Source organism: Dipteris shenzhenensis, chromosome 25 (genome assembly GCF_047967505.1).
Source record: "Dipteris shenzhenensis isolate YYH24624 ecotype China chromosome 25, Dip_SZ_1.0, whole genome shotgun sequence".
Taxonomy (NCBI): domain Eukaryota; kingdom Viridiplantae; phylum Streptophyta; class Polypodiopsida; order Gleicheniales; family Dipteridaceae; genus Dipteris; species Dipteris shenzhenensis.
In genome coordinates, this window is record NC_141620.1 from 50,621,070 (window position 1) to 50,633,115 (window position 12,046).

The following is a 12,046-nucleotide window of genomic DNA, read 5'->3' on the forward strand; positions in this document are numbered from 1 at the left end:
CAAAGAGAGGGTGTGAATGGAAGTAATCTGTAAAATGAAAATGAAGTGGAGCATGGACATATAGATGAGGTTCTTGATTGGCTGATACGTAGAATAAAAGATTGTTACGAAGTTGGAATTGCCATTGTGAGCAGGCCGCTCACTCTTATGGAATTGGAAGAGGCTCTTCTCTCCTTGGAGGACGACAAGGCCCCGGGTCCTGGTGCTTTTCCATCCTCTATTCGTCCCTTCTCCCAGCGTCTTCACCAGATGTGAAGTGCTGTGACAGTACAGTTAACGGCCAGAAGCAAGCTACATCCAGACGCAGCGTTAGGTCATGTCTAGCCCAAGAAGTTACACACGTATGACACGTGGCATATCCATGTATAACTACGCCACAATATTTAAAATGTTTTACGCGTGCCATAGTGAGAGTAGGCACGTCGCAAGGCAAATAACTATAGCGAGGGCCTCTTGCACTAAAAAAACCCTAGCGAGGGCAGGCCAAAAGAGAGCGCCAAATTCCTAGCCACCGTGCATGACTGCGTTAATATGGCGGACGTCCCTTGGGCTCAGAAGCTGAAGCAGCTTATTCCGGAACCTGAACTGCGTGGCCAGATCAAAGCAGAGCTCTTGAACAGAAGTGAGGGCGATCGTTTGATTCTCTTTGATGACGTCGATGAGGCTGTCAAAAGCGCTCTACTGCGGCTTGTTTCTGGACCACCTGGTAATCGTTCTCCATTTACCCTTTTTCTTTTTGCATAAAAAAATATTTTTACACGTGCCATAGCGATAGTGAGAGAGGTTGTTATCTCTCTTCTCCATCATTTTCTCCCTCTTTTTCTCGATTTCTATTTCAAGGCAGGCCTAACGAACGTCGTTCAACTTGTTGGTTGTGGCAGTGTCACCTGATTCAGATAGTACGACATCTCTTGATTCACCTTGTACTTCTGGTAAGGAACGGTTCTTTCTTTAATTCTCTGCAACATACCTTGTTGATACAAGAACTAGATTTTCCGATGCAAGAACTTGATTTTTGCAGAGCACGCAACTTGGAGTTCTGCACATGCTGGTGATACCTGTGGTACTTCCATCTTCCTTCTTGTTTTGTTTTTCTTGTTGTAATTTCAAGTTATAGTTTCATAGGCCCCTCCACATGACCCCACAATGATTGATGGCAAAGGTTCTACCATACAGAAGTGTGTCCATGCCAAAATGTGGATTCCATAAGAATGTGGCAAGTATAGCTAGAAGCTCGAATCCCAAGGTGTGCAAATGATTAGCTTGCAAGAGAAACCTTAGTGTAGGACATCTTGCAAATGGATGCAAGAATCCTCTCTCTCTCTCTCTCTCTCTCTCTCTCGTGTAGAAGACTAGAATATCCCTAATCCAGGAGGGTAGTGCAGATAGAGTAGCAGCTAGCTTACAAGTAGCCCTAGTTCTCTAGGAGGGTTAGGTACCCCTAATACTCTAGGAGGGTTAGCATAGATGTATCTCAAGCTTTGGTCAGGGTAGCTTGCAAGATGCTTTAATCCTTGGGAAAGAGATTCGACATGCATATAGTAACTCATTGTCAGAGATGAAGTGGAGATGGGTAGTTTGCAATGCAGGTTCTCATAACTCTCAAGGGCGATAGGCTTGTGTACAACGGTGATGACTACACCTATTCTTGTACATGATGGTCTATAGCGGTAGAAGGACGAAGTAGGTTGTGAGTATTCCTAATTCTCATGTGGGTTGGAACGTGTCGGGAAGTATCCTAATTCTTTTGAAGATAAATACCTTGCAAGGTCCAGTAACCCTTGAAAGGAGAATCACACTGCACATAAGCAGCTTGCAAGTCTTCTAATTCAGTGAGAGTTGGAGAGTAGATGGGTAGGCTGCAAATTTTCTCTCTCAGGATCATAGGATTTGTAAAAGAGGTGATGACTGTTAAGACAGGCAATCTCCAAATGCAGAGGCCAGGGCCAAACAAATGGCCAGAAAGGCCAAAACTGGCAAATCTCCAAACACCGAGGTCAGGGCCAAATAAATGGCCAAAAAGGCCATAACTGGCCGACCAGAACTGGCCGACCTGACCGACCAGATCTGGCCGACCAGATGGGTCAGGCCTATAAAAGGCAGTAGCCCCCTGGCTACTCAGTTACCTTTTCTGGAACAGGCTGCTGCACACCTGCGCTCCAGCATTTCTACCGCCTCTGCTTCCTTTGCCTCCACTCCTGCATCCTCTCCAGCATCCTCTGCCTCCACTCCTGCATCCTCTCCAGCATCCTCTGCCTCCACTCCTGCTTCCGCTCCAGCATCTCTGCCTCCTCTGCCTCAGCTCTAGCATCTCTGCCTCCTCTGCTTCAGCTCCATCATCCTCTCTTGCTGCTGCTCCATATCAGCAATTCTTATTTCTCTACTGCTGCTGTATTATTTCCTCCAGATCTGCAGCAAACCTTTGCTCTTCTGGCAATAGGTTACTGACGCAGATCTGGTTCAGTTCCAGCTAGTGGAGCTAGTGCAGAGCCTATTTCAGTTGGCTGTTCTTGAGGACTGCTGTTTGCTCCCTCCACAGTTTCTTTCTCAGATATTTCTTATCTTGTATTGAGTTCCTTTGGTGATATATATTTCTTCTTCAGCTATCATTAGTCTTCAGTGTTGTTTGATTTGTCTCCAAGAACTTTCTTTATATGGTATCAGAGCAAGGTGTGCCTATCGACACCTAAGCCTTGACCTGGAAAGCTTGGAAGATAGATCATCAACTGAAGATGTCTTCTCCTTCTTCCCCGAAGCGATCTCAGCCCGAATCGACCTCTATTCAACCACCACCCTCGTCATATGTCGAGAAAGAGTCTGCAAGGATCGAAGGTGATGAATACCTCTTCAAACTCTTTAAAGAATTTGCTGAATTTCAGAAATGGAAGGAACTTGAAGCAAGTACCCGCACACCCCGTGCTTCTTCTTCTCCACGTTTTTCTCCGATACGTCAACAGGGACGTCTATTCAACTCGGAAGAAGCAGAGCAACATTTCAAGTTCGGTGCCGACGAAGAACAAGTATACCCTGACGAAAGAGGACAGGTTGGCATGAGGACAATGGGTTATTCGACAATGCCTATTCCACAAGAATCAATGCAAGGTATGTTGCCCTATTCCCTTGGTGCAACTCCGTCTGTTATGCAAGGCATAGGAACGAGTAATCACGAGGACACAGATCCATACATGCATGTGAACACTCGTAGACGAGAAAGGGAAATGCGTCAGACAATGAGTTTGCTTTCGGTTCTCATTCTTCCTTCGCTTCCATCCCTCTCATATCTTCCGCTGCCATCTTTCCTCCAGTGGCTTCTCATCCTCCGTCTTCTCCCATGCCACTGGGCTCCTATAGTTTATTTCGCTCTATCTCTCCCGCTGTCCCTTTTTCCCCTCTCATGTCGTATCCCGCCTCTCATGTTTATCCCTCACCTCCTTTTGTTCCTCCGGTGGTGCCGCCTCTCCCTCCTTCTCACTCCGCTCCTGTTATGAGTCCTCATGCATCCACTGGTTGCTTCTCCCTATCATTCCCTTTCTTCCTCTCACCCTATCTCTGCAATAGCCAAACATGCTTTTACTGATATGACTCGTTTTAATGGGTCTAATTATACCACTTGGTCAAATCTCATGCGCCATGTGCTTGATTCTCAAGACCTATGGGAACTCGTTCAAGATACTAAACTGCAACCCGATCCTCATGTTTATCCTTATCAGGTAGTTCGCTTGTGGCGACATCGTAATGCCACTGCCATTATCGAAATCATGCAAGGTCTTTTCCCTGAATTTCACTCTCAATTACTGCATTTTGACCTTGCCTCTGAGTGATGGGTACATCTCACTGACCGCTATGCGGCCCGAGATCGTACTCGTCGCATCAATCTTGACCACGATCTCCAGCAATTCCAGATCATTGTTGATGATGATCTCAAGGTCAAACTGGCAGACTACTGGCGGTTAATTGCTGAATTTGCCACAACTGGTCCTCCCAAATCCGAGGATGACCAAGTTACTTTCTTTTTGAACAAACTCCCGCCCAAGTATTTTAGTTTTATGCAGCAAATCATTTCTCAACCCTCCCTTCCTACTTTTTATGAGTTCGAATGTCAACTCTTGTGTTATGCTCGTCTCTACTCTCAGGTCCACCAAAAACATAGTGTTCTTGCTTCAGAGGGGGCTCTTCACTCCGGGATTTAAAAAGATCAACTCAGCTTCAAGAAGCCCTCTCCCACTCCTGACTCCAATAACTCCTTTGGTATTAAATCCGCATGGCACAACCTTTCCAAAAAGAACCGGTTTTGTCAGCATTGCGAGAAAGTTGGGCATGTTGATGGCGAATGTCGCTCCAAAGCCAAAGGCATTCTCCCACAGCCCTCACCACGACTCCTCTGCCACCTCGTTGGCGCCCTAGGAGTGGTCCTCCTCCACCTAACATTGGCCTTTGGAGACCACAAGGCCATGTCACTAATCATTTCACCCCATTCTCTCCCTTCATCACTCCCGAAGGTCTGTCTGACTGGTGCACTGGAGATTCTCTAGACTTCACTTCTCAAGCCTTGATCCATATCACCGAGCTTGACTCCTCCCCATCCATATTTGGATGAGCGTTTCATACTCTTCTATGTGGCCCTAAAGCCCCTTGGATTGTGGATGTGGAGCCACTCATCATATGACCCCTGATCATGATCTCTTCATTTCTCGCCAACCGGCAACAGGGGTAGTCCGTTGTGGCAATAACTCTGTCGCTCCTATTCGTGGCATTGGTTCAATCACATAGGCCCCGATCTTGCTCAGTTGGATCAAGTGTTTTATGTCCCCCAATTAGGGGTCAATCTTCTTTCCGTCCATCAACTTTGCCTTCTTGGCCACGTGGTGCTATTTACAAAGATGCATGTCGAAATCATAGATGAGACATCGGGACTTCTTTTAGCTTGGGGCGAAGCCCAACCTCATGGTCTGTATCTCATGACACAATTTCTTGAGACTCCCTCCAATACCGGCTCTGAGTTTCATCGGCTTCATGGCCTTGCTACCCTGAAAGATCCAACTGACACAGAACGATTGTGGCATTATCGTCTGGGACATTTGTCCTATGACTCTTTATATGAAATGTCTCGGAATCGTTTGGTTGATGGCCTACCTAAATTATCGCGAGCCATTTCCCATGAATTCACTCACTTCCTTCACGAGCATGGTGCAACGCCATCTTACATCTCCCAATTCGCCCTCCCAAAATGCTCGTGTCGAAAGGAGACAGCGCACAATCATGAACATGGCACGCTCCATGCTTTTTGCAGTCGAGTTGCCCGAACGTCTCTGGCCAGAAGCTGTGAATACTTCTGTCTATCTCCTTAATCGTTGCCCTACTCAGCCCATCTCAAACATGACGCCTTTTGAGGCTTTCTATGGCTACCGACCCTCTATTTCTCATATCCGCATCTTTGGATGCCGTGCGTACACTCATACTCCCAATGATACTGGCGGTAAACTAGAACCTCGTGTTGAACCTCTACTTCTCGTTGGCTACTCAGCGGAAGCCAAAGCTTATCGCTTATTTGATCCTCGCACAAACAAAGTTTTGGTTCGTCGTGATGTAGTCTTCGATGAAAGAGATGTTCTAAAAAATTCCTCTATTCTCCCCGCTGATGATGCAATCATGCACCTACTCCCGCTCCCCCCGAAACCTCTTTCTCTCCCCTCGAAACTTCTCTCTCTCCCCCCGAAACTTCTTTCTCTCCACCCATTGCTTCTCCCGTTCCTCGATCCTCTTCTCACGACCCGCTGTCACGCTGGTATCGACAAACTATGAAGGATTCCGGGATTGTTCCCTTAGAACTTCCTCCTTCCGGTCCTCGACGCTCTACCTGGACAGTTTCTTCCACTACCACTGCCTCCATTTTTACCACAGCCTATATCATACATTCTGAATCTGCCACTTGGCAGGAGGCAGTTCAACACCCTAAGTGGCATCGTGCCATGGAACAGGAGCTTGAGAGCATTGATCGCAATGAGACCTGGATTTTGGTCGATCGACCCAGTCACAAAAAGGTCATAGGAACACAGTGGATCTTCCGAACAAAACTCAAAGCAGATGGAATACTGGACAAGTACAAAGCTCGCTTAGTAGTGCAAGGATTTCGCCAAAAACATGGTATCGATTATGAGGAAACCTTTGTACCTACTGCTCGATTAACATCCTTTCGCCTTCTCCTCGCCCTAGCCGCTCATCACAGCTGGTCTATCTATCAGATGGATGTCAAGAGTGCCTTTCTCAATGGCTATCTCGATGAGGAAGTCTATGTGACTCCCCCACCAAGTTTTTCTCCTCCTGGCCATGAAAATAAGGTATTCCGTCTCCGCAAAGCTCTTTACGGGCTTAAACAAGCACCTCGGTCCTGGTTCCACCGAATAGACACCTTTCTCAAAACTAATGGGTTTCATTCCACTCCTTTTGATCTGAATTTATATATACATCAATCTTCAGAGGGGGTTTGCTTTATCTTACTTTTCGTGGATGATCTTTTGCTTTTGGGCTCTACCACCACCACACTTCAATTCATTAAAACACAACTCAGCACCACATTCGAGATGACCGATCTGGGTCTTCTCTCCTATTTCTTGGGCATGGAAGTTGTCCAGCATTCTGGTGGTATCTTTGTTTCTCAACAGAAATATGCTCTTCAACTCCTTGATAAGATCATTCCCCACGAGCCTAAGCTAGCTGCCACTCCCTTGGATCCCACAGTCAAGCTCTCAAAAGACTTGGAGTCTCCTCCCTTTGATGAACATCTCTATCGTCAGGTTGTTGGCAAGCTGCTCTGGCTCATTCACACTCGTCCGGATCTTTCTTACTCAGTTTCTATTCTCAGTCGGTACTTTAATGAACTCAAGCACACTCATTGGCATGCATGTATTCGTATCTTGCGGTTCATACGTGGTACTTACTCTTATGGTTTACATTTCAGACCAGGACTAACACTACAAGGATACATTGATTCCGACTGGGCTGGCGACTCGGACAATCGCCGTTCTCATGGCGGCTACATTTTCTCATTCGGCTTGGCACCTGTTTGTTGGTCCAGCCGTAAACAAGAAACTGTTGCTGGATCTTCTTTCGAGGCTGAATACTGGGCCTTGTATGATTGTACCACAGAGGCCATATATCTCCGGCAGTTTCTGGTAGAGCTACACTTTCCTTGTACTGAACCAGCGGTCCTCTACGTCGACAACAAAAGTGCCATCGCTCTCGCCGGCAATCCCATTTTCTCCAACCGCACCAAACATGTTGGCGTACACTTTCATTTTACTCGCGAGCAAGTGGAATTGGCTACTATTCGATTGATATATGTTCCAGTTGCCGATAATCATGCTGACATACTTACCAAGCCGGTTAACCGACCTATTCTTGAGCATCTTAGCCCACGGCTTGGGATTGGTGTACCGCCTCCTTCTCCTTAGCAGTATTTGTATACTAGTGCTTAAGGAAGTGAACAAATCCCCTGCGAGGGCACTCCTTAAGCACCTCTCTTTCTGTACTTTATGATTGTACCATCACTACTAGGCATTTAGCAAAGATGAAAACCTACTTCGTAGGCATCTCCATCTAAATGAAAACCCTCTTGTTGGGAAAAAAAAAAAAGAGCTGATGAAGAAGATAGATCACCCCTGGAACCATTTTTTGATTACCCCTGGAACCATTCTACGTTGGACATTGAGAGGGGGTGTTAAGACAGGCAATCTCCAAATGCAGAGGCCAGGGCCAAACAAATGGCCAGAAAGGCCAAAACTGGCAAATCTCCAAACACCGAGGTCAGGGCCAAATAAATGGCAAAAAAGGCCATATCTGGTCGACCAGAACTGGCCGACCAGAATTGGCCGACCGAAACTGGCCGACCTGACCGACCAGATCTGGCCGACCAGATGGGTCAGGCCTATAAAAGGCAGTAGCCCCCTAGCTACTCAGTTACCTTTTCTGGAACAGGCTGTTGCACATCTGTGCTCGAGCATTTCTACCGCCTCTGCTTCCTTTGCCTCCACTCTTGCATCCTCTCCAGCATCCTCTGCCTCCACTCCTGCTTCCGCTCCAGCATCTCTGCCTCCTCTGCCTCAGCTCCAGCATCTCTGCCTCCTCTGCTTCAGCTCCATCATCCTCTCCTGCTGCTGCTCCAGATCAGCATCGACTTATTTCTCTACTGCTGCTGTATTATTTCCTCCAGATCTGCAGCAAACCTTTGCTCTTCTGGCAATAGGTTATTGACCCAGATCTGGTTCAGTTCCAGCTAGTGGAGCTAGTGCAGAGCCTACTTCAGTTGGCTGTTCTGGAGGACTGCTGTTTGCTCCCTCCACAGTTTCTTTCTCAGATATTTCTTATCTTGTATTGAGTTCCTTTGGTGATATATATTTCTTCTTCAGCTATCATTAGTCTTTAGTGTTGTTTTATTTGTCTCCAAGAACTTTCTTTATAATGACCACCTAATCTTGCACATGAGGGTCTAGAGTTGTAGTCTTGTGTGGATATATCCCTACATTAGAATGAAAATATAAGATGTGGAGGTCCTATCACAATATTTTGGAAGATGTTAAGGGAGTGCACACATGCCACAACTTTTCAAGCCAGACCACTAAAAGTAACCATGAAAAAAAGCAAAAGTAGGCCTAAGAAGTCTTAAATATGTCTTGCGGTGCTCTTTCAACGAGATAATATCAACACCTATCCTCGCTCCTCCATTCTTGTTTCCTCCCTCTTCCTCTCCTTCCTCTCAGAATCATCATTCGCAAATCTGCACACGTAGTCTTATAGGCGCAGTGAGATTAATTTCAGCCATACGAGCTATAGGACTAATGGCAAGGCAAGACAATGACAATTGCCAACACGCATGAAGTGATGGATCATGATCACCATGTGAGCCTACTTCCAAACTTAACAACTTAATGAGATAAGAACCTGGTTTCCATGATATTTAAAAGAGACAACATACAAAGACAAAGAGTACACGAGAAGGTGATGGCCCGTGCTTGTTTGCTTCTTTATTGAATACAACCACCTTCTTACAAGATTGGGAAACCAAGGATAGCTTATGGATTGTTGGGAATTCTACTTGGAGTCTTGATCGGGTTTTGTTCCACCTTTTTGGGCGACAGTGAAGGTATGAAACGAAGAAGGAGAGTGCAGGTACGTAACGAGTCGATAGATGAGTAGTCATGTCAAACTTTAGATAAGTTGAAAATACACAAGTACAAAGTACTTGTACCTAGACCTAGGACTAGGTATCACATAGGACTAAGTGTCCTATGTGGCCTAAAGGCACTAACACTATAAGTGCCTACACTTATGCCTACAAGGCACATACCATGGCCTATAGGGCATCACTAGAACCACCATAAGATGGCCTACAAACCCCCCTCCATGGGATGGGCTGAAGTACTCTAGAAACGTCTCAGAATACCTGGTAGATTCTGGTCATGGTGGCACATGTTCATCCAAAAGGATATAGCCACCTATGAATGTACAAGGAATGTCAGATCATGTAACAAAGGGAACCAAGTATAAAGCCTGTCGGAAGACTTCGAACTTGGGACGAGGAAGTGCCTTTGTAAACATATCTATGATGTTGTCCTTTGTGGGAAGATAGGACAACTCTGTCTCCTGCTGACAACCGCTCGCGAACATAATGATAGTGAACTTCAATATGCTTGGTACGCGCATGAAACACTGGGTTACGCGCAATGGCCAAAGCACTCTGGTTGTTAGTGTAGACAATAGTGGAGGATGTCTGGCAAATACCAAGATCTGTAAGTAACTGTCGAAGCCAAACACACTCTACTGTAGTGGTGAAAGCTGCCCTGTACTCAGCTTCACAGCTAGACGTGGTAACTGTCGGTTGCTTCTTGGTGAGCCAAGAAATACATGAATTGCCAAGTAAAAAACAATTGCCAGTATGTGACACTCATGTGTCGGAACATCCTGCCCAGTCACTATCCGTGTAAGCATGCATGGTAAGTGAACCCTGATCACCATAGAAGAGGGCTAAATTTGAGTGCCTCTGAGGTATCTGAAGACTCTCTTTACTGCCTGCCAATGCTATGAACTGGGCATGTGCATGAATCTGCTGAGCTGAGATACTGCATACTGGAAGTCAGGTCTGGTGTTCCCTTAAAGGATCTATGTTTGGAATATATTTGCTTGCGCTTCATGTAAATGATCGAGAGGGAATTAATATCAAGGTCCTAGGTGAGGGCTGATAGCACTAGACTAGGTGGATCTAAGGCTAAGGGCCTAATGCAAAAAAATGTGCCTAGGGGCAATTGGAATTAAAGTATCCCAAGAGGGGTGAAAAGATGCATTAGGAAGGCCCTATGATGATGACATGTGGCATCTAGATCCATCTAGGGAGATGGGGCTTGTTGGAGTTAGTGAGAGAAGGAGAATGAACCTTCATGTATGGATTTCTGGATTTCGACTTCTCTGAGAGCTCTCACGCTTCAATAGGATTTGGCTGGGTGGAAGTAAGTTGGTGCTACTCCCGTGATATGCAGTAGTAAATAGAGAAAGTCTGTAACATTTGGTATCAGAGCATCAGGCTAGACGAACGGGATTTGGGGCATTGGAACGCCTGTAGTGGAGAAGGGTCGTGATCATTCGTAAGGGAGCGTTGATGATTGGGACAGCGTGATGCAGTCGAGATTTGTAATGGTCATTGTACGCTCCTCGCTTCACCATCCCTAGCGATTTTCAGCTTCGAGGCATCGCAGCAAGCTTCCTGCAGTTGGGCATCGCGAGGCATACGCCTAACGGAATAGAGAGCAAGGGTGGAGATTATAGGTGGCTCTGTTGTGCGGACTTCCTTTGACGGAGGCAAGAGAGAGGTAAATTAACATTTCGCAGAGCCCCATCTCCCTGGTCTCCGTTGGATTACGCATCGTCGTCGAGCTCCCCAAAATTTTCGTGGCTTATCAACCGTTGCATATCCCGTGCCTACGCTCTCTAGCTACGTGGCTGACTGGCTCGTAATAAATTTCGACCTGCTTCGCTAACGGACTCACAGTCATAGTCCTCCAAGGTCACGTAGACAGCTCATCGACCGAACCATGAAGCTTCATAGCGATCAGGAGGTTCCGGTCGATCTCTTTGCGAATTAGCCAACGGAAGAACAGCTTGCAAAAGAAGAAAAAGGTCGTATCGTCTGCTATCAGGGAGTTACGTGGAGGCTGCTGGCTTCGGGACATCTGCGCTATGTGAAGACTCTAGGGGATTAAATTGGGTGGCAGGAGCGAACAACCAGGGAGCAGTACTTTTCTTTTCTGTACAAAATTTCAATTTACAGTTTATTTATTTCTGTACAGTAGAAGGGAATCTGAAGTGAATATTTTTTTTTTTTTGGTGAATAGTCTTTGAGACTATGCTTGTGCATATGCTTGTGTGCTTTAGTCAGAGTTGATTTGCAGGAATTTCCCTAGTATAGGGAAAAGCGGTAATTGGATATATGCCTGTGTCAATTACCTAGTCAGTGTAGTTGTCAGATTGCAGGTATTCCCCAGTATAGGAAATTGTGTCAGTTTGTAAATACAGTATTCTAGCAGTGTTTAAAAAAAAAAAACACCTATTGACTTGAATGGAAGCAGAAGAAGGGGCTTCTGTGAGGGACCCTGGTGAGTCAGGAGTTCGGCCGACCTAGCAACAGTCGCGCCCAGTAGCTCACACCTTATCTGGCAGGATTGCATTACTTGAGGATGCCTTGCAGCAGTTATTAGCGCAACAGTTATAGGCAAATGCAGGGCACTCTGAACTTAGAAGAGCAATACACAATATGTCTGCTAGATCTTCTCGAGATGAGAAAGGAAAGGTTCCAATGGAACCGGAGTCTAGTGTCCATATGGTCGAGCCTAGAAAGGCTAAAGTACCTAATATTGCCAATTATAGGCCGGAAAAGTATTCTGGTCGGATGAATGACTGTAGTTCTGATGTCATTGAGACTTGGTTACACAAATGGGATGAGACGTTCGCGATTTGTGAAATCAGAAATGATATCAAGAAGATCTGCGAGGCCACCCAC

General features: G+C 46.1%; 1 protein-coding gene across 3 annotated transcripts in view; it reads left to right on the top strand.

Annotated features, from left to right (window-relative positions):
• The first annotated feature begins 421 nt into the window (after positions 1-421).
• The window catches only part of LOC147886020 (uncharacterized), a 52,964-nt gene continuing 41,339 nt past the window's right edge, over positions 422-12,046 (top strand). Inside the window, exons 1-4 of one of the 3 annotated variants that reach the window (XM_087396824.1) lie at positions 439-468; positions 504-706; positions 882-932; positions 1,022-1,063. In XM_087396824.1, the coding sequence (XP_087252950.1) occupies positions 532-706; positions 882-932; positions 1,022-1,063 (268 nt within the window). In that variant the 5' untranslated portion in view covers positions 439-468; positions 504-531. Of the gene's footprint in view, positions 707-881; positions 933-1,021; positions 1,064-12,046 lie in introns of all 3 variants that reach the window. The other 2 variants (XM_087396823.1, XM_087396825.1) reach the window with 2 other exon arrangements.